The 22,612-nt window shown below is 38.8% G+C and overlaps 1 protein-coding gene across 1 annotated transcript; it reads left to right on the forward strand.

Annotated features, from left to right (window-relative positions):
* Positions 1–5,234: 5,234 nt before the first annotated feature.
* eno3 (enolase 3, (beta, muscle)) lies at positions 5,235–19,519 on the forward strand. The gene is made up of 14 exons (XM_088346781.1): positions 5,235–5,401; positions 7,031–7,115; positions 8,216–8,311; positions 8,369–8,427; positions 9,756–9,825; positions 9,895–10,028; positions 12,395–12,511; positions 13,409–13,514; positions 14,426–14,623; positions 14,687–14,763; positions 15,939–16,063; positions 17,547–17,655; positions 19,256–19,314; positions 19,390–19,519. Exons 2-14 carry the CDS (start codon positions 7,031–7,033, stop codon positions 19,457–19,459), a joined length of 1,305 nt encoding a protein of 434 aa, XP_088202907.1. The 5' UTR covers positions 5,235–5,401; the 3' UTR covers positions 19,460–19,519.
* Positions 19,520–22,612: the final 3,093 nt, after the last annotated feature.

The following is a 22,612-nucleotide window of genomic DNA, read 5'->3' on the forward strand; positions in this document are numbered from 1 at the left end:
CGCTAACAGGAACTAACCAGAGTAGCAAGAGGAATGGGAGGCACAACCAAGCGAGAGGACAAGTACATTAGAGCAGGGGTCTTCAACGTGGGCACCAGGGTGCCCCCTGAGGACAGCTGAGGTGCTGCCAATTTGTTCGGAAAATAGCTTACCATCATTGTTATTTTCTGGTAAAATTATCTTTTTTTGTGGTTACTCTGTTTCCAATGATTAACCTGGTAACAACATAGTCACAACCATGACAAGTTATTTTAGACAGTCATATCAAACTGTTTGACCTTTGTGCTCACGACAGATCTCAGCTGAAAAAGGTTGGAGACCCCTGCACTAAACGACACAGCAACATCTAGCAGCCAAATACTAAACACTGTCCCTTTAAATCACCTATGTCAGAGCCAAGGCCTGCAGGCCACATTCAGCCCCAAAGAAGATTTTTTTTCAGCCCCTGATATCATTTTGATTTATTATTATCATACACCATGAATCGGAGTGTATTTGTTTTTATTGTACGTTACTTCTAATAACAATTTTTTTTCGTTGAAGTGATTTTAGCCCACTTTTGCTAAAATATTAAATATAGGTAGCTACTTTCATTTAATGGTTATCTAAGGGGGATATTTATATCAAGGAAATGTGTCTTGTCTAACCCTTAACAGTTGATGGCGATAACGCCCTGCTTGGTCTCTTCTACCATGATACCTTTCTACTACATCTCATTTTATTGTGATTTTGTCAGTTTTATTTCCTTTTTCTGCCCATACCAAAGAAAGTTGGTCATGAGGGGATGCAAAAGAGGAAAACGGTGACACGAGGATCGAGTCAAAGAAGGAAACAGTTGGGAAATTCAAAAATGGTGTTCAAGTGCTTTTAGATTTTTTACCAGTACAATAATCTTTATTAACTATGAATATAAATAATGTTTATTGTTTGGGTAAATGCCTTAAAATATTTGGAATTTATTTTATTACATGGCTATTTTAAAGCAGTTTTATATGATGAAGGCTTATATGCGAGCCTATTGTACTTGAAGTCATTTTGTTTTTGAAAAAAAGGTAAATATATTTCATTATATCTGCTTTAAACTGCACAATTGTTTCATTGAACACATTTGAGCGGTGGATTTTGATGTTGTTGATTTGGGTCGCATCTTATAATTAGGATTGGATGGTGGGTCCTGAAGTCAGACCAGTTGAGAACCGCTACAATAAACTGTCAGAACCAGAAATGGAAGAGGACCCAGATGCGTAACGTTTCTCACACAAGCTTTATTTTACGGGAATGGGGCAATCATGCACGTTAACACAAACGCCAGTGATTCGGCGATCGCTGGGCGGAAGAAGTAAGGCAGATTTCTGGCGTGGAACAACAGGAAGCCAGAAGCCGACGAGATCGATACCAGTTACACGAGCAGATACCGGACAGGACGGGACAGACAGGATTGATATCAGATACAGGAGACTAGAGACAGATATCAGACAGGGTAAGATAGATGGGGACGATACCTGGTACTGGAGATTGTAGCAAGGTATCGGACAGGACGGGACGGACGGGATCGATACCAGACACTGGAGACTGGAGTCCGATATCAAACAGGACGAGATAGACGGGAACCATACCAGACACTGGAGACTGATATCAAACAGGACGAGATAGACGGGAACGATACCCGATACTGGAGATTGTAGCAAGGTATCAGACAGGACGAGACAGACGGGATCGATACCAAACACTGGAGACTGGAGTCTGATATCAAACAGGACGAGATAGACGGGAACGATACCAGACACTGGAGACCGATATCAAACAGGACGAGATAGACGGGAACGATACTGGAGATTGTAGCAAGGTATCAGACAGGACGAGACAGACGGGATCGATACCAAACACTGGAGACTGGAGTCTGATATCAAACAGGACGAGAAAGACGGGATCGATACCAAACACTGGAGACTGGAGTCAGATATCAAAGACGGCGAGACAGACGGGATCGATGCCGGACAGAGTCAAAACACACGTCTTGCGGATGCAGAGGTTCGTTGACGGACTGAAAAAGGGTGAGTGAGAGCACTGAGCCTAATTAGGAGGGAAGCCAATCAGTCAACAAGCCGCAGCTGGCGCAAAACGGGCGGGGCCAATTAGGAGCAATGGGCAACCGTGACACTAAACCATATGCGTCGTTTTAACATTTTTCAATATTCTATCTTTAGAGCTTTCAGCCTGTAGTGTATTTTTTTTTATTCGGCCCTTCCATCCATTTGATTTAGACACCCCTGCTTTAAGTACGGTAAATGATTAATTCTTTAAAAATAGCCATTAGAATTAGCCTGTAATTTACCCAATTAAAAGCAGATGTTGAAGTGGATGACTGAGCTAATTTTAACCCTGGCTCTAAAACTTTTAGCCTGGTAACAACAAGGAGTAACATAGTAAAAACATAGTAATGACATAACCTGGCTCATTATTTTACATACACATCAGACTGATAGCCCTTTGCGCTAATCAGAAACAATGGGCTTAAAACAGTCGATAACTTCTGCTTTTTACCAAATTTATACATGGCTGCATGCACCAAAAAGCGCTCAAAAGAGAGTTTGAATTAAATTATTTCAAATAGTGAAGAATGATTTGTAGGAAAATCATGACAAGAAAAGACATCAAAGAATCATTGCCTCGATTACTGCAATTCCCTACTCTACGGTTTACCTTAAAAGGGTTAGGGTTAGGGAAAGGCATCAGGGAAGGGAGTTCAACCAAAAGCATGTCTCAATTTTCATGGCGCCATGATGCAAACCAATAGCAGGCCAGCATTTTAGGACGTCGACAAATAGTAGGCAGGCATCTTGGTGACGTAACCTGTCATAGGCACAAATACCGCTAAGTTTTAGGGTACTCAGCAAGCTGTTTTTTGTACGTGTATGTATTGAAAAAGGGTTGTGGTTTTTTATATCGTCCTTTGCATATTTGTTCGATTTCAGGTATGGAGAATGTTTAGCAAATTAAGAGGCTAGAGATGAACTGCTTCTTGAGAAGGTTTTATTGGCAGAATATATTCTGGAGACCATCGCAAGACAAGTCTTCTTACGGGTGATCTTAGCAATAGTCTCTCTATGGTATTTTAAAGCAAGATTTTCTTTTTTTTTTGAGAATTAGTATTGGTCAACAGGAAACTGCAACTTCAGTTTTTTGCTTGCCATCTCTTCGCACATTTGTGTTATCAGCTAATTCTCAGTTTCAGGTTGTTGTTTTTTTTTGACGCATTGTATAAGTCAACAGGAAACCGCAATTTCAGTTTTCTGGTTGCATCTTGGTCTCATGGTTTCTTGACACCAGGCTGAACTTTGTTCTTTAGCTTAAAGTTCCTGATATTAGTTTGAACTTGTAGTCTGCATTGATAAAACAGTGGAACCTTGCTACTTTGCGGTTCCACATTCGCGGGTTCAGAGCTTCGCGGGTCTAAAAAAAAAAAAAAAAAAAAAAAAATTGTGTGTGTATATATATATATATATATATATATATATATATATATATATATATATATATATTTTTTTTTTTTTTTTTTTTTTAAGCATTTTTGAAGGGGCGTCGCTACTTCGTGGTTCCACGTTCATGGGTTCAGAGCTTCGCAGGTCTAAAAAATAATAATAAAAAAAATAAATAAATAAAAATATATATATATATATATATATATTTATTTTATTTTTTTTACTTTTCGCGGGTGGTTTTGGTCCCCATTAACCGCGATAACCGAGGGATTACTGTATCTATTTATGATAAAAGCTGATACACTTCATGTACGATAGATCTGCAGTATTAAACTGCAACATTATTGTTACACAGGTAGAGAAGGAGTGGAGAGACTGTTTAGCCAATCAGAGTGAAGAACACAAAGCACAATGCAGGTATCGTAAAAAGTAAACCGCGTTATAGCGAGGGTTAGCTGAAACCAAAATCATTTGGTTTCCAATTTCATTTTGTCCATCCATCCATTATTGGCACTGCTTATCCTCAGTAGGGTCGCGGGGGTGCTGGAGCCCATCCCAGCCATCTCCGGGCAGTGGGCAGGGGACACCCTAAACTGATTGCCAGCCAGTCGCAGGAAACACAGACACAGACCACTCACTCGCTCATTTACTCCTAGGGACAATTCGGACCGGCCAATTAACCTGACATGTTTTTGGAATGTGGGAGGAAACCGGAGTGCCCGGAGGAAACCCGCTCAAGCACGGGTAGAACATGCAAACTCCACACAGGAAGGTTCGATCTCATAACCTCAGAACTGCGCCGCACACATGCTAAGCACTGTTCCACCGTGCTGCCCCTTGCTTTGTCCATTGTTCATTAAATTACCGTTTAGTTTTGTTTTGTTTTTGTAATAAATTTCCACTCTAGTGTTTCCTCTATTTATTGTACCATACCTGTCAACCTCCACGGCTCCATGCCCCTTACAAAATGTTGTATTTTCCCTTCCAAAATACAAAATAGTCTTACACCATATTTTCTTTTTCAAACGTGTTTATTTATGTATTTTAACATGTTATATTGTACATGTGTTTCGTTATATCATATATATTGTTAATTAACATTTTTTTGTGAGATTCTGAGTTGCTCGACATGAATGAGGTTTATTATTAAAAAAAACTTCACAAATTAAGTAGCTTGGACTTTCACTGAAAAAGGAAAAAATACATGCAAATATAATTAAGTAGAATAATACATTTTCTTATTCAAATTATGAATTCATTTTCTGCATGAAATTATTGTTGATAATATACTGATTTCTTTTGTAATCTTTTTTCATTTTCTCCTTTTATACTTCATTTTTTTCTTAACTTCTTTATACAACATAATAATTCGTAATATAATGCATCAAAGCAAGTGAGCCGTTTGAGAGCCGGCTCTCTTTAATAAGTTGAGCCGAAAAAGCTGGTTTACTAAAAAGAGACGGACTTCCTTTCACTACACAACTCGAACTCGTTTGACTTGATTGATTTGCCGTTTCGTGATAGTCGGTGTATACCGGATGGTACCCATTATTGACAAATTTGCGTTTTTCCGTGCAGACTTTCTCGTACGTCGTACACGTCTTAGAATGCATAATAAACGTACTTTGTACGGTAAAAACGTACATGTTGACAGGTATGATTGTACCCACCTAGAACTAGTCCATTAGCTTGTCTTCCCTCTGCCTAAAAGCAAAGGGCGTAGACGCTACACAGAAATAATCAAATTGGCACACGGTCCCTCGCCCTCTTGTTGGACCCGCCCCCCAGTTTGCTGAAACTATAAAAAGCCGCTCGCGTTAACGCTTGCGGGTTACTTATTTGTGGCCGCGGGACCCTTCCTCTCCTCTTGGACAAACCACCTGCACCAGCAGCCCCCCAACCCATTCAAGACAGCCGAGGTAGGCCTCTTAAGTCCCCCCCGATCATTCAATTTGGGTTTACATTCTCATTTGAGCGACTTTCGCTACAAGGTCAAAGTTGAAACATACCGGAAATGAGGTCCGTAGTCCAGAAAGGTTGCAAAACTTCAAGTTCAAGGGCATTATTTGTCTTCGAGAACGGAGAGGTCCTTCCTACATATTATTAGAAAATGATATAAATGGTAATGTTGAGTTGTATATTGACACATAAAGACAACAACAAAAACATTTTTTTTGCAAACTATTTTTAATTTAATAGATGAGTTAGCTAGGTAATTTAATATAAAACATTTTACTGTGTGTAAGGATAAGCACAAAATATTATATACTTAAATGCAGTATGTTTAAGTATTATAAGGTGTTTAACTATCATTAACTTCAAGGGTGTAGGTTGGTCTATTCATCGGTGGGTAGGTGGGTGGGTTTATACATCCCCTCCGTCCATGCCAAAAAAATACCTTTGATCAACTTATATTCCACAAATATTTGACATTTAAATCAAATTGGGTATTGTTAATACAAAGCTAAAAATTGACAAATTTCCTCAAAATAGCGTGGCAAATTTTCAATAATCTTGAAATGATTTCTTCATATCTGTCCACCTCAACCAATTGCTCCCTTATTTTAACTTTACACTGTCTACAAGGACGATAGAAGTCCTAGGCATTAACCCATTGATTGTCCATGATATGATGAAAATAAACTGCATTTGTATTGGCTCATAGTTTGACATCCCTGCAATCGGTTAAGACGATGGAAGTCTTTGGATTTAACTCAGTGACTGTTTATGATGAAAATAGACGTAATTTGCATTAACTCTACATATGACTAGCATAGAAGTCTCTGAGATTTACTCATTGACTGTCTGACAAGAAAATATGTAATTGTCTTTGACTCTGAGACTGCTTACGACTATAAAAGTAACTGTCATTGACTGTATGACGAAAATAGACGTTAATGGCATCGTGTGACTTAATGATTGTAATTCCCCTTCTTAAGTGATAATAAACCTTTCAAACACCAAGCGGCGGCTAGACAGACTCTCTAAATAAAAGCAAAGATCATTTGTGAAACCACATTTATTTGACTGTATTTAGCCAACAAACAACACAATCCTTTCAGCATCTTTCTCAGTTTTTCCCCACCTGCAGGAAATGTAGTTATTATACGAAGCAGTGCATGATTTTAGACTTCCATCTTCATTAGTGAGCTGCAAGGACATTGTTATCTGCTACAAGAGATGGAGATGATCCAGATTAGAGCCAAAATAGGAAACACAAGATGGGTCTTTTTTATAAAAAAAAGCATACCTGCAAAAATTGTTTTATAGTGTGCACAGTTTGAAATGATCAAGAAAAGTAAAGAACACAAGGAAACGTATACATTTACAGGTATACATTCTTCAAATTCTGGGAAGTTAGTGAAGCCCCAATGCTATAGCTCACTGAAACAACTAGAAAAGGTCACGGTATTAATAGCGCAAATATTTCTCAGAGTACAGTGTTGCTACCCCCACACTCATTTCACATTTTGATTAGCTGGAGGAGGGGGTGGCAGTTTGGGGTTGAGCGCAAATTTCACCTTTGCTATTTCTTGTCTTCTGATAAGATGTCCATCACAAAGATCCACGCTCGGGAGATTCTTGACTCCAGAGGGAACCCCACAGTGGAAGTGGACCTGTGGACCGCAAAGGGTGAGTAAGCGTGCGACATAGCCTACTGCAGGGACGTCAAACTCATTTTTAGGGCTGCAACAAACGATTAATTTCCTAATAAAAAAATCGATACATTATGTTTTTGGATTAATCAATGAATCGAATTTCGTAAAGACATTTCTAATTTCCTCCTAATTATTCGAATATTGAAGTGTTGGACAGATCTAAAAACTGCGCAAAACAATGTATGCTGCTGTAATGTAAAACAAAAAGGAAAAGTTGCCTCTTTTGTAGAGTTTAACATCCCATTAAAATTGTTTTTCTTTTTCCTTTCTTTTTTATTTCCCTTTTTTTCTCTCTGTATTTCTGCGGCACTGTCTTTTCCCTTGTAATTTTTTTATTTCCTGATGAAACAGTCAAACAATACAAAGTTGAAACTTTTATGACAATTTTGTTTTCAAATGATGCACTGTTCAATATTCTGGATATAAAAACTGTCTTGGTGCCCTCTGCCGGACCAAAGCGATACTACAAATCCCAGCGTCACAACGGAATGATGTTCACACTTAATTGCAATGATTTACAGTACTCTGTGCCCCTAAATCACTTGATTCCAAAAATCAATGATCTAATTAGTTGCCCACGCTTTAAATCATCAATTGTAATCGATTAGTTTTTGCAGGCCTACTCATTTTACCTTGGCAGCCACATGGTAGGGGGAAAAAATGGAAGTGCTGGACAAAGAGAAAGATACAAAGAAAAAGTATGAGAGACTGAGCGACCGAGGGAAAGACAGAGAGGAGACACTGCAAGACAGAAAAAGACAGAATTCAAGACAGAGGGAGATACTGTGAAAGAAGAAGACGGGTGGGAGACAGGAAAACAAATTGAGAAAAATAAAAAAGAGAAGGAAAAGAAACGGAGATAAAAATACATCTCCAGTGTCTTTAAAAGTGATGCCTCAAGTGGGCATATTTAAAACTGCATCTCATTTCTCTCTTGTGCTTCTCTCAGCGGCATGTCTCTCGGGCTGGATTTTAACCTGATCCAGCTTGCGGGCTCCACGTTTGAAACCCCTGATCTAGATGGCGTACCCTAACATAGCCTTAATAGAGACTAAGGAGTGCAATTTTTCTTAGGTCACTTCAGAGCAGCAGTCCCCAGCGGTGCCTCCACCGGCGTCCATGAGGCCCTTGAGCTGCGAGATGGCGACAAGAGCCGCTACCTGGGCAAAGGTACGTCCAGGACACGGCATCAACATTTGCAGGTTCAATTTCTTTTTTTTTTCCTAGGGACGCTAAAGGCTGTGGAGCACGTCAACAAGGACATTGCCCCCAGCCTCATTGCAAAGGTGAATACAGTACTGCCTTAGATAGAAATGATTCCCACTTTGAATTTAACACTACTCCTTTTGTGGAAAATTATTTTATACCAATAAAATGAAAACAAATTTCTGCAGCGCATCTCACTCAGTGTATTGCCGCACTCTGGTTGAGAAACTAACTTGAGTAACCTACTAGGCCAGGAGCCGGATCATTTTTGACTCTTGGTCATGAAAACAAAATATATTCTTTTTTTGGGGGGGAGAGCCACACCATATAGTTTAAGACAAAATTCACCATAAGCACCAAATCAGCTCTTCAGACCAAAGTTAATTCTTCAGCACATTTTATTTCACCGTGTGACATTTGATATAATCTATGTAATAATTCTAATGTCCCATATCAACAAATATACCACCAATTCTCTTTCCTACAGTTACTTAAGATTCCATTTTTTTCGTAAATAATTGCATTTTTAAACGAGGTGCAAGCAGGTTTCTTTTGTAAAAATGCTAAAAAATACTACAAACATAAAGAATATGGATGCATTTCGTGGAGTGCGCTATGTCTCTAAGGATCCACCCACCCCTACCACTCACCCTGTCAAATTGCTCTGGGTGCGTGGTTGGCGTTTACAGTTTGTTCTGTGGGTTTTCATCATAAAGTGTCTCAACAATGAACATGGCTTGTTTAACTAGCTTCTCTATAAACGATTTCTTGGAGTCGTACAGCCAAGACGTGCTCTGTTGTGTAACACTGTAGTCTACACTGCAGTTAAAACTTTGCCCCGTATATTCTGGGACGAACGTTCAGATTACTATATCACTTCAGTCTTTGCGTTCATTAAAATCTGAAAGCTACAAAAAATTGATATGGATCTAATTTTATCTCCGAGCCCTATTTGCTCATGAAAAGAGCTATATCTGGTTTGCGGGCAATAGATTCCCGTTCGCTGTACTAGACTAATGTCATTGTCAACTTAACTGACAAGCTCATAATCGTTTTCTTTGGTATTCGCTTCAGTAATTCTTTTCCTTCATCCTTTTCCAAATTTGACGATTTTTTTCAACGACTTATGGTAGTTTAACTCTTCTGTATGACGTTGCTGTTAAAATATGATGTATTCATAATATCACCCAGTGACCAAGCGGAGCACAGCAAAAAAAAAAAACAGAATGACAAAATGCAATTCTACTGACTTTAAATTTAGTTAGGAGCATAATTGTGCAACAAAGGGGGATCTTCATCAATTCCAATCCAGAAAGAACATTGCAGTCATACACTGCATTTACTATTCATGTCCAAGAGGAAAATATGTTTTTGTTGTTGGACTAAACGGACAACTATGCCATTTTAGAATTTCAGTGTTGTCGAGCAGGAGAAGATCGACAACTTCATGCTGGAGTTGGACGGCACTGAGAACAAATGTGAGTATTTATTCATCCATCTGCTTTGGGCTTGTCACCCTGAGTCTGACTGGTCAACTGTGTCCTCAGCTAAGTTTGGGGCCAATGCCATCTTGGGTGTTTCTCTGGCCGTCTGCAAGGCGGGGGCCGCAGAGAAGGGGGTGCCACTCTACCGCCACATTGCCGATTTGGCCGGACACAAGGACGTCATCCTACCTGTTCCTGTCAGTTTCAGCATTGAGTATTTACTCCATAACCTTGTAGTTCACTAATTCATCCATTTAGACTACTAATACCGTAATTTATGGACTATCCAGCGCCACCAAAATTCCAAATGGGCCGGAAATTTTAATGTGAGACTTATAAACCGATGCGCCTTATATGCGGACAAAATTAGTAATAAGTTACCAAATCAGTGCAATTATTGATTAGTCAATAAGGCATCGAACAGGATATCAGGATAGTAAGAGCACTAAATTCTAACCACTAGGCTGTAAGGTTGTTCCAAATGCATATCATTAGACTTGACAGGAATCAAACCCAGATTTTGATGGGGGTGAGCTCCAGATCCTATCCACTAGATCACTAGGCATACAGATGACTCATGAAAAGGTTCATGGGATTATTTTTAGTTGCGTTACCAAAAATGTTAGTGAAAGGAGAAAACAAAGTAATTAAAATCAATCTCACATTTGTTCCTTTTAGTCAGGTCAAACTAAGTATTGTTAGTGACAAAGGTTTCCAATATGTGCGGCCATGCATTTATCTTTCAGGGTCACCAAGTTACTTCCCACAATGCTTATCAGAATCTGTTGTTTCCTAAAGACTTTTAGTCGGTGATACAATACTGTACCTGTATTTCAGTGGTCCCCAACCTTTTCCGTACCAAGGACCGGTTTAATGTCTGACAATATTCTCGAAGCCCAGCCCAAAAATAAAGTCAACAATTGGGTACTGTGACTAAAAATATTGTAATAATGAGAAGATTATGCCTTTTTATGTGCCTGTATCCCTAGTGGTCAAGTGGATGGGATCTGGCGCGCACCCTTCCGAGATCCGGGATACATTCAATGTTATGCAAATGTAATCAGTGATATTTTCTGACTGACCAATCAATGCAAAAATATGGTTCTTTTTTTTATTTTACTTTGTGCAATCTCAGCCTTTACTACAACTTTAATTCTATGAGTCTTATAATCCGGTCCAATTTACATATGAAAAAGGCATCACAAAAGACTAATTTTTGGAGGTGTGGTTTGGAGTGCGAAAAAAACGTGGTTTGCTTTTTCACTCAACCCAGTCAACACGATGTACAATTACATATGTATTGCAAAATCTAAGCACTGGATGTAACCCACCAAAAATGCAGGAAAGCTACACTTAGTGTTCTTGGACAAATAGAGAAGGAAGTCAAAAATGTTAACTTTTGAGATTTTTTTTTTCCCCCAAAAGGCACTCCTTAGCATCCCCAATTTCATTTTCTATCAAGTATCTTCTGATTTGGTAAAATGGCGGCGCCCTCTGTTGGCTGCGGCTGCATCGGCTCGCTACAACGGGTCAGGTGTATCGACATTTCGTTCTGTGTACATTGTTACAAAGAATGACAATACAAAGGAAATTATTATTATTATTTAAGGCCTTTCAATTCTAAACTATTATCAGTATTAAGATTATATCTTGCATTTGACTCAACGGCAATGGATTTTCCTATGAACTCAAAGATTTTCTGGTAGAGACTCTTTTTAAACCGAAGTAAGATGTTCTGTTGACGAAAACCACAATTTTTCAAGGCATAACATGTTCCATTCATATCTAGACTCTTCATACCCTTTTAAGTTAAACCAATGCCAAATGCCTTCTCATTTGTCTTCCTCTGCTAAAATTACTCACATTTTTATTCAGGATTAACTGTGGAAATAATCCCTAATTTGATTTTTCTAGGTACTGTTTAGTTAATTTTGTTCATAGAAAATTTGAATGATTAGGATCTGCAAGGTTCTAGATTAGGGGTCTTCCGCATGCGGGCACTAGGGGTCCCCAAAGGACATACGTGGTGCCTGCTGACCCGTTTTAAAAATAGCTCACCAGTCTTGGTTCATTGTGATTAATTTTTTATTTTTTTGTAAAATTATCTTTTGAGTGGTTTACTGAGGGTTTTTTTAACCCTTCTTTCAAAAATCTACCTGGTAACAACATGGTAATAACACAAGTTATTTTAGCAATGCATACGAAACTGGGTTCCCTTTACACTAATTAGTATCAAAGGAGCTCTCGGCTTGTAAAGGGTTGGAGATCCCTGGTCTAGATCATCAGGTTTGACTGTCAAAAATGGGTAACAGTGCACCCCTATTTTTGGAAAAGCGTTTGTAGCCCATGGCCTACAAAAAAATATTTTCCTACACTAAAGTGTTCTTATTGTTGTACAAGTGAGAAGGAAAAAAAATGCTTCATTGGGTTGTTGCTTTATCAGTGTACCAAATTGTCAGGCAGGATAAAATATTTGATATAGGGTTTTACAAAAAATTCAACAATAAATGTGAGCAGGACCTGGAGGATCATTCTCAGTGGGTTTTCCTTTTTTTGCCTGCAGGCATTCAACGTTATCAACGGGGGAAGTCACGCTGGGAACAAGCTGGCCATGCAGGAATTCATGATCCTGCCAGTGGGCGCCAAAGACTTCCACGAGGCCATGAGGATCGGTGCAGAGGTGAGACACCCAACTGTGCGTTTGGCGGCGGTTAAAACCGTTTCGGTTCTCTGAAGGGATATTGCATATTAATTAGCGTCTTATAACCGTAAAAAACAACAATATTGATTGGTTTACCCCTGCCGCATCATAGAGGTGCCCTGCCCATCCCTTAGAACGCGTCCAAACATCCCACTATCCTTTTACAACACCTCTTCACTCATTCCTATCACCAACAGAAGAGGTAAGAGGAAGAGGTACTGCAGTGTGCGGTGCAGGACCACCAGGTTCCGCAGTAGTCTAGTCCCCCTAGCCATTAGACTGTTAAATGGTCAATCTAACATATAGTTAACCTAAATCTAAACGGCTGCTAATCTGACTTTTTGCACTACTGGCAGTTCTTTATAGCTTGCCACTCCTTGCACATTTGCTCTCTGCACTATTGTACTTACAGCGTTATTGTTACAGTGTTAATGTTACTGTTTACCTGACTTGTTAACCTGACTGCCCATTTTGCACATCTGGTTAGCTACTCCTCTTGCACTATCGGCACTATGGTAAAATACTATACGTAGCCATAATACAATACAACTTTTACTTATATCTGTACATTCAAGGAAACTGTGCGGGTCAGATGTATCGACATTTCGTTCTGTATACACGTGTACTAGAATGACAATAAAGTAGATCTGAATCTGAACAAAAGGTTACAAGGGTAGTCCAAAGACCAAAAATCTTGTAAAAGGATGAGCAAAAAATGAGAAGAATAATGGTGCAGTTTTTTCACTTTGCATCTCCGTAGTTTGTATTCTTCATTGTGCTTTGTAGGACTCGTTTTTGGTTCAGTACATAATACAGTGACATATAGTGGTCAAATATTACACCGTGTCCTTTAACAACCTGTCGTTTCGACCCCAGGTTTACCACAATCTGAAGAATGTCATCAAGGCAAAGTACGGAAAGGATGCTACCAATGTGGGTGATGAGGGAGGCTTCGCACCCAACATCCTGGAGAACAATGAGGGTGAGATTCTCGCTCTTAGACGGATACAAGCATAGTGGCCCGCAAGACGAAGTGGTTTTGGTTATATGTTCGCCATTACATTGCTGGGCATTCTTGTACACAAAAGCAGATGTTTATTGATTTTGTAGTTGTTGTTTTTTTTTTAATTGGGAGCGCCTTGACACCAAACCTAGCTAAAGCCACTCCCTGAGATCTAAAGTACAACTGTGTAAATTTTCACAAAAATCGGTTCAACTGTTTCTCGAGCTTATAAGCAACATACGCACACATGCAAATATGAATTTCTAAATGAATTTAGATAAATGGAGATATGCCTTATAAAAAAGTCCATGGACAGACGCTGACATATCAATGTATTCTCCAACATCCTGTAGAACAATGTTGAGATTCCGTCGGCACATATTAAATGTGTCAGATTTGATTTGCAAACACAAAATGTCATCTGACAGGCAAGCACATTTAATGCAGACACACTTCTGTCTTAGTTGCAGGTGCACACACCCTCACAAAACCTTAAAGAAACTGCGTGTGCCATCCTTGTGGTAAAAAAACCCCCAAAAACTATTACTTTAAAAAAATAAGCAAAAATACATAAATAATCATATAAATATGCATTTTTAAATTCTGGTAGTTTAAGGAATTTTCATTTATTTTACATAAAATGAGCCTCACCTAGAGGGAGCTGACACGATTGTAAACCATCTTGCTGCTACGTGTTGCCCCAGAACACTCGTGAAAAGCTGAGCGAAAAAAAACAAGCCGCAAATCGGCACGTTTGGGTTACTCTTGCTTTTCCGCAGTCAGTTTCATTTCTTAATGCACTACACAATACAATGACATCTAGAGGTCGAATAATACACATTGTCCCTTTAATGCCTCGTGCGCTGATATGTTGATGATGTGCGCCGCAGCTTTGGAGCTGTTGAAGACGGCCATCGAAAAGGCCGGCTACCCAGACAAGATCATCATCGGTATGGACGTCGCAGCATCAGAGTTCTTCCGCGCCGGAAAGTACGACCTGGACTTTAAGTCACCCGACGACCCTTCCAGACACATCAGCGGCGAGAAGCTTGGGGACTTGTATCGCAGCTTCATCAAGAATTATCCTGGTAGGCAAAAAACAACAACAAAATAACAGTGATTCTGTTGACACCTGCACATTCTTTTTTCAGTCCAGTCCATTGAGGACCCATTTGACCAGGATGATTGGGAGCAATGGGCCAAGTTCACGTCTTCTGTGGACATTCAGGTGAATGCTGTAGCCTCGCTTTACACACTAACAGTGTTGGGCGCTTTACCTAAAAACAGTTATTAGTTGCAGGTACCTCGTTTAAAGAGTAATTGAGTTACCCCCCCAGATTACTGAAACCAAAAAGTATCATGTTACTCTGAAAGTAAATATCTAGTTACAAATTACCGTACAGAGGAGCTGACCCCGTAAAACTGCTTTAAAATAACCACATAATAAAAGCAATGGAAAAGGGTACCCAGGGATCCTTTAAGTCATTGAATACATTATTTAAAAAAACTGAGGCCTTAATGTTTATTAAAAGGTCTTAATTCCAATTTTTAAAAGTTGTAAAAATGTGAACACCTAAATATGATTTATTAAAAAGATTTAGTAACATTCATCAATTGTCTATTTGAATAATTCACCGATTAACTTTCGTGGCAACATTGTGTGACCAGAATAACTATCAAAACTGTATATCATCGATTTTGTTCCTGGGCTTTAAACCACTCGACGATTTCCTTTTCCATATCTGGGTACTGTCCAAGACGTCTTCTTTTTATCTCCAGGCATGATAAAAATGATTTGACAAATGGAAAGAACAAAATTCAGTACACTTTTACTGTTAATTCTGTGCTCAATTTTGGCCTATTGATTTCCCGTTTGTTATTCCTGTATAAACCCCGCCCCCACTCGTCACGCTGCCTACAATTCGCTACTGGTGACACACAATCAAATATGCACATACAAGATGACCCGCTTATCTAGGTATTTTATTTTATAGTTGTTAATTCAGGTTAGATGGGAGTATATACGGTAGGGAGAATATCTTCATGAGGAGAAATTCAGCTTCCTTGTACTCTGTGCTTGAGATGGCGCCGTCATAACCGTATTTATTTGTACTTTAAATATAAACATGCCCACCCTTCAGTTAATGTTGCTGGCTTAAAGGGTTCTATGTAACAACGTGAGTGACTAGCACAGTACTTATTAAATGCAGATTATGAATTAATGACCCCTGATTTCTGAATACTCACGTTAACGCACCATACAGTAACGACAGTAGTTGCAAAATTTATGAAAAACGTGTTACAGTACTTGTTACCAAGAAAAGTAATGTGTTCCATTTATTTGTAAAGCTTTAGTCCGAACTCTGTGTGCGGTCTGCTGGAACTAAGAGAGTGACTTTTCAGATTGTAGGAGATGACTTGACTGTGACCAACCCAAAGAGGATTCAACAGGCTGTGGACAAGAAGGCCTGCAACTGCCTGCTGCTCAAAGTCAACCAGATCGGCTCCGTCACAGAGTCCATCCGCGCGTAAGTCGGTCTATCTGGGGATGTGTCGGCATTTGTGTCTCTCGCCTTATTTTTTTGCTACATTTAAAACTGTCATCTGCATATTTTATTTATCCATTGTGATGGCATTGAGGAAAACGAGGAGCTGCTCTTTTCCACAACACATGCACTCTAAATACAAAAGACCGCAGTGACGCCTGCAATTATTGACGATGCCCTTTGAGAGAAATGAATGTTTTGCCAACATTATTCATTTAATTTATAATTGGTGGTTTGACAGTACTTTTTTCAACAATTACAACATACTTGCAATATTTCAACTTTTTCCCCCACAAATCAAGTCCTCAATGAATACATCAGAATTGAGTAGCAGTACAAGTTATTGAAAAAGCTACACCTCTCTCCGTATTATCGGCGTTAACGCCAGTTTGGTAAGATTTTCTTTAATCCTTGAGGAACGAGAAAAAGCTATTACAATATTATTTTTTTTTTACCGCGGCATCCACTAATGCCAACAAATATCAACTTACATTTTATGCGACGCAGCCCTCGTTTGCACTTTCTTTTGAGCGCAAGTAGCTAATTGACGTGAAAAAGTATTTGCCCCTTTCCTGAATTTTGGCATATTTATAACTCACAAAGGTTTCAGATCATCAAACCAATTTTAATATTACACAGAGACAAGGCAAGGAAATACAAAATGCAGTTTTGAAATTTTGATTATGTTAAGGCACAAAAGAAATCTGTTTATTTGGCTCTATGTGAAAAAGTAATTCCATCAGTTCGAGCCCTCAATTTTAAGCGCTTTTGATCATGCAGCAGGACAATAATCCAAAACACACCAGCAAGTTCTCCTCTCGATGGATCCCCCCAAAAAATTGAAGGTTCTGAGGTGGCCAAGTCAAAATCTGGATTTAAATCCAATTGATATGCTGTGGTGTGACCTTAAATGGCCAATCCATGCTGGAAACCCCTCCTATATGGCACATATGAAACAATTTTGCAACGAGTGGGCCAATTATCAATACCAATGATTGTAAACTTTTTAATTCTGTTGTTGCTGCCAAAGTTGGCCCAACTCGCTATTGGTTTTCTTTTTTAACTTTTTTTACATTGTGACAGATAGGTTTTGATTTTTTTTGTGCCTTTAATAAATGCAATCAACATTTCAAAACTGCATTATGTATGTCCTTGGGTTGTTTCTGTGTGATATTAAGATTGGTTTGATGATCTGAAACCTGTTTGTGAGTGATAAATATGCACAAATCAGAAGGGGGGCAAATACTTTTTCACGGCACTGTGTGTGCTTGTCTTTGTAATAGTCACATGGACTGGAAACATGTGATGTAAACAACTCAGAGTAGAATTGAAAACAACGCAGCAGAAAAAATGCAGAGCGACTCGTCCAAAGACAAAAATGAGTTTTTTTACTTTAATTTTGTCATGCGACTTTTAACCCAGTGCGCTATGTGGTCCAGAATTCACAGTATGTGTTTGTTTGCAGGTGCAAGCTGGCTCAGAACAGTGGCTGGGGCGTGATGGTCAGCCATCGTTCTGGAGAGACTGAGGACACCTTCATCTCAGACTTGGTGGTCGGACTCTGCACTGGACAGGTTGCATACTAAAGACTCAAAGGGAATACAGTAATCTCTCGTTTGTCGCAGGGGTTGTGTTACAAAGAATATCTGTGATAGTCATAACCTGCGTTGATCATTTATTTTTTCATAACTTTGGCCAACAGATGAGAAATTCCTGGAAATGGTAAAATGCGTGTTTTGATCCACTATGGGTTGCAATTCTTTGCCTGAAAAGTGCTATGTTAATGCATTTTAATTTGAATTGGTTGGGAGCTAGGTGGCAAGAGCGCAACCCCATAGTGCAGAGGTCTAGGGGTCAATTCCAGCTACTGCAGCCTCCCCGTGTGAAGTTTACATGTTCTCCCCGTAACTGCTTGGGTTTCCTTTGAGCACTTCGGTTTCCCCCCACTTTCCAAAAAAGCACGAGGTGGAAAGTAAAGGGTATCTTGCATATTTGCAGGTGTATAGCATACATCTCTATTTTTAGTTTTTTATTTGACAAACACTTGGATTTTTTTTATTTGTTATATATTTATCTTATTTTTTTATTTTTTTTCTCATGTGACCAAAACTTCAATAATTGAATAAAGAGGATGGGGGGGGAAAAGAATCAAGCCATTCATCGATTATAAACATAAACGTTAGTTGCAGCCCTTGTATGTTAAATGGGTTTGTCAAACTGTTTGGCGTGTGTGGACAACTAGTACCACTAGTCCTCAACTGGTCTGTCTTGAGGACCCACCATTCCACCTTCATGACAAGCTTAAAAACAAATCAGGATACAAATTTCACTTTTTAAATGTATCTAACAAAAGGATTGTGCAATTTAAAGCAGAGATGGTATAATATAATCACTTTTTTTTTTTGACCAGCACAAATGAGACTTCAAGTACTTATATACCCGCCTGTAAGCCTCAATTCCATATAAACAGCCACATGCTAAATGAAATTAAAAATATTAAATAAAGCGTCTACCCAAAAATTGATAATTATTTATTTTATGTAGTCAAAGATTAATATACTGGTAAAAAGCTAAAATCATAAAAATTTTCAATCACTCCGTGTACTTGACAACGGCGCTATAATGGCAGACACTCACACCATTTTGTACGTTGGCTCTATCATAGTCGGTTTTCTACTTTTCCTTCCTCTTAATACGAACTCTCTTGGGACCTTTATTATGGGCAGAAAAAGGAAATGAAACCTACAAAATCATAATAGAATGAGATGTGGTCCTTCTGAACGGCGTCGATTGATTGAACAATTGGAAGAAGTTGAGGAGGAAATTACCACGATCTACCGTTAAAGAATGTAACTGACTCTTCGTTTTTTTTCGTTTTTCTCCTTAACATTATTCTGCCAAGGAAAAGGCCCGCGACCCACTACTTGAGAAACATTGACTCAGACCACAATCTTGAAGTGAAGGTAGTCACAGGCAAACAAGAGGTGGAGCTACTGTTCAGTCATTCAAAACGCAGAACACAATGCATATTGAATATCTACAAAGTTGTAAAAGTGAGAAAAGTAACCCGTGATACAGCGAGGGATTACTGTATATAAAGTGTTTGGGCTTCTAAAGATGTTGTTCGAGTTTGCATGACTCCAACCTACTCAACTGTATGTTAATATGCCGCAGATCAAGACCGGCGCCCCCTGCAGGTCCGAGCGTTTGGCTAAATATAATCAGCTGATGAGGTAAGTTTAACTGGGTTGACACTCTAGATTTATTTACTTCCTGCGGCCCACCCACCCTCCATTTTTCCATTCCAGGATTGAGGAGGAGTTGGGCGACAAGGCCAAGTTTGCCGGAAAGGACTTCCGCCACCCCAAGATTCACTAAAGGGGGCCCAGGTTATTGTTTCTTTTTGCAGAAAATAAACAGCAACAATGAAAACCAAAATCCAAACATTGAGTCAATAACATTCACACACCGCCGCGTGACGTCAACGCGGACGTTTGGGTGAAAGCCGCCGGTTGCTTGGCGATGAGCAGCAGCCGTGGAAGAAGACATAATGCGAGACATAAAACACTGCCGGCAATGTCTATGGGTGTGTGCCAAGACAGAAGGGGGGAGGAAGGGGCAAGAAATGCAAAAAAAAAAAAAAAAAAAAAAAGGCGGGGACGAAAAGAGTTGATGTTGAAGCATTATTTCAAATTAATTACAATTGTTAGCCACACCCAAAAACTTCAAATTGATTATGGTCACTACATGACATTAGTCATGTTTATTTGTGACGCCATTAATCACAGAGTCTCGAAGGGCTGCACAGACCACAGATTATTACAAACTAGACTATTATTACATCATCCACTGATCTAAAACTTACATGAGGGCAAGGGAAAACGAAAAAACCTCAAGAGGGAAAATGAAACTTTGAAGGGACCGCAAATGAGGTAATCCCCCTTCCAGGATGACCACTCTGCAACAGATGTTGCTATAACAAATAATACACAGATATTGTCAATATGAAATCTAGGTCATTCATAAACTATAGAATGGAAGTGTTTAAATCTAGGGTTAGGGTTTGGAACCAGCAAATACATTTGTTGATTGAAATTCTCAATCTCACTTATACTGTGCTCAAGTTTACAGAACATCAATCGGCAACTTGATTTAGTAGTTCTACCGAATGTACTAACATAGTTTTTTTAAATTTTGTGATTTTAGTTCTATACTTTATACCTTGTACTTTAATTTATTAAAGCTCTAAGTCAGGGGTCCCCAACCTTTTTCAAGTTGAGAGCTATCTTTGGTTACTAATTAGCCCAAAGGGCACCCAGTTTGTTATGAATGTCTAAAATAGGAACTTGGGTAGATAGCTTGATAAAATGGTAGCTTGATAGTTAGCTAGGAAGGAAAAACGGGTAAAAAAATAACATCTAAAAGCTAAAAGACAGACAGCTAGCTGAAAGTGTAAAAAGCCATCTAAACAACCGGATAGAAATCTAAAAGCTAGATAGCCAGCTAGAAAGGTTTGATAACTATCAAAAAAGATAAATTGTTAGCTAGATAGCATGCAAAAAATGTACAAATTTAGCAAAGTAGCTAGCTAAATGGGTGATAATTACCTATGAAAGTGGCTATAATGTTCTGTTTTAGATTTTTTTTTTTATTTAAAAGAGCACAGCCATCTAAGTAGCTGAATAAAAAGCTAAAGATAAAGCTAGATAACCAACTAGAAAGGAGCCCAACACGTAGCTTACTAACAAGCTAGCTGGCAAATTAAAATATAGAAAGCCAGCTAGATAGTTTGCCAAATAGCTAGAATTTAGGAAGATTGTTGGCTACAAACCTAAAAAGGTAGCTTGATAAGATAGCTAGAAAACTGCACATTTTGTGCTCATTTGCTTTATAAAACCCATAAATTAGAATTCAGTTGGTTGTATTTCTCATAAAACAATCAATAAAAAGATAAATACATTTGTTTATCACACAGATATATTTTCATTCTTCCCTATGAATTATTGCTTGAGAATAGTTATCAATACTCGAATAGATTTTTTTTTTGCCCATGAACTGGTATTTATTTGAATTTCTAATCTTACAACCTAATTAGTTATTGTGTTATTACCTGGTAAATCATTACAAAGAGGGGTTTAAATAGACTCAGTCAACCAATACAAAATAAAAATTACTTGAAAATCACAATGACCTTGCACTGGTGGTGAGTTATTTTCAGAATAACTGTCCTTTGGGTGCCCGCGTGCACCAGGTTAGAGACCCCTGCTCTAAGCGTTTACATACAATTGCCAGGTACGCTCGTACATTTGACACTGGGTGGCGCTATATTATCAATAGACGCACAGGAGAAAACAAATGGGAGACGTTTAAGCAAAAGGGTGGGCAAACTGACTTCTCCATTTGGCTTCTAAAATCTTGCAGGGAGGGAAAAACGATCATTTCTTCATTTAATTTTAAATATCTGCTCATACAAGAGTCTCAACTTTATATTTTCATCAAATTGTTTTGGAAAAAGTAGGAATTGAAATAAAATGATACGATCCTTGATGACGTTAAAAAACAAAACGCAATAGCTCAGATGTTTTTGTTTTTTGCATCACGTCAACATTATTTAAACGTTAGCCTTGACCGCAGTACACATTAATATGCAGCGGAGATGTTTTAGAAAACGTATTTTCTGCGAGTACACGTGTTCATAGACCCCTTTCCCAAACAACGGGAGTAGCAGTACGAGTTTGAATAGAGTGAGAGAATATCTGGACGTTGTGTTTTGAGAGTAGTAATTCAAAATCAATACGCTCAGCAGTTGTGTATATGGGTGTACAAATCAGAATTTGAAAAAACACATTTATTTGCTATCCCCAAAGGAAACAGGCATTTTTTAAAAAAGTATCTTAGGAGCCTGTGGCGGTAGCCAACATAGAACTGACTGGACTGAGGACATCTTTAAGAAGGTCCGCGTTTGCAGTGTCTATAACATATCTGGTAAGTTATCGTTGCTATCTGGTATCAATTTACTTGAATGCTTTAGTAAGTAAGTAGGATATGTTGAATGATTACAAGTGTTTGCTACCAGTACATACTATAGACCAGGGGTGTCAAACTGGCAGCTCGCAGGCCGGATCAGGTCCGCTAAGGGATTGAATCCGGCCCGAGAGACAACACTCGAAGCGCAAGAGGAAAAACGAGCTGCAGGTTGAAATATGTCCACTTGATGTTGCCAAGGCCAGCAGCCCCTCACAAACGCTGTACTTGTATCTATCTCTCTCTGTCTCTCTCTCTCTTTCTGTCTCTTTTTCTCTTTCATTGTTCCTCTTTCGCTCTGTGTCTTTTTACCTACTTTTGCCCTCTCTTTTTTTGGTTTCGCTCATCTTTCTCTCTTGCTTTCCCCTTCTCTATTCTATTTCTCTTTGGATCTTTTTCTTTTTCTCTCTTTTCTGAAAAAAGTGATCATAGGTCAGACATTTATATTTCTTTCACATTGTGGAACCCTAGTGGAACTGAAGTTGCCGCTATATGTGTCTAGCATCC

Source organism: Urocampus carinirostris, chromosome 11, assembly GCF_059441175.1.
Source record: "Urocampus carinirostris isolate Australia breed hairy pipefish chromosome 11, RoL_Ucar_1.0, whole genome shotgun sequence".
Lineage (NCBI taxonomy): Eukaryota > Metazoa > Chordata > Actinopteri > Syngnathiformes > Syngnathidae > Urocampus > Urocampus carinirostris.

Excerpts from the sequence above, each read along its gene's own strand:
- eno3 (XM_088346781.1), top strand. The coding sequence starts at position 7,031 with ATGTCCATCACAAAGATCCACGCTCGGGAGATTCTTGACTCCAGAGGG. Across the intron at positions 12,512-13,408 it reads CCATGAGGATCGGTGCAGAG|GTTTACCACAATCTGAAGAA; the intron begins GTGAGACACCCA and ends TTTCGACCCCAG. Across the intron at positions 14,764-15,938 it reads CGTCTTCTGTGGACATTCAG|ATTGTAGGAGATGACTTGAC; the intron begins GTGAATGCTGTA and ends GTGACTTTTCAG.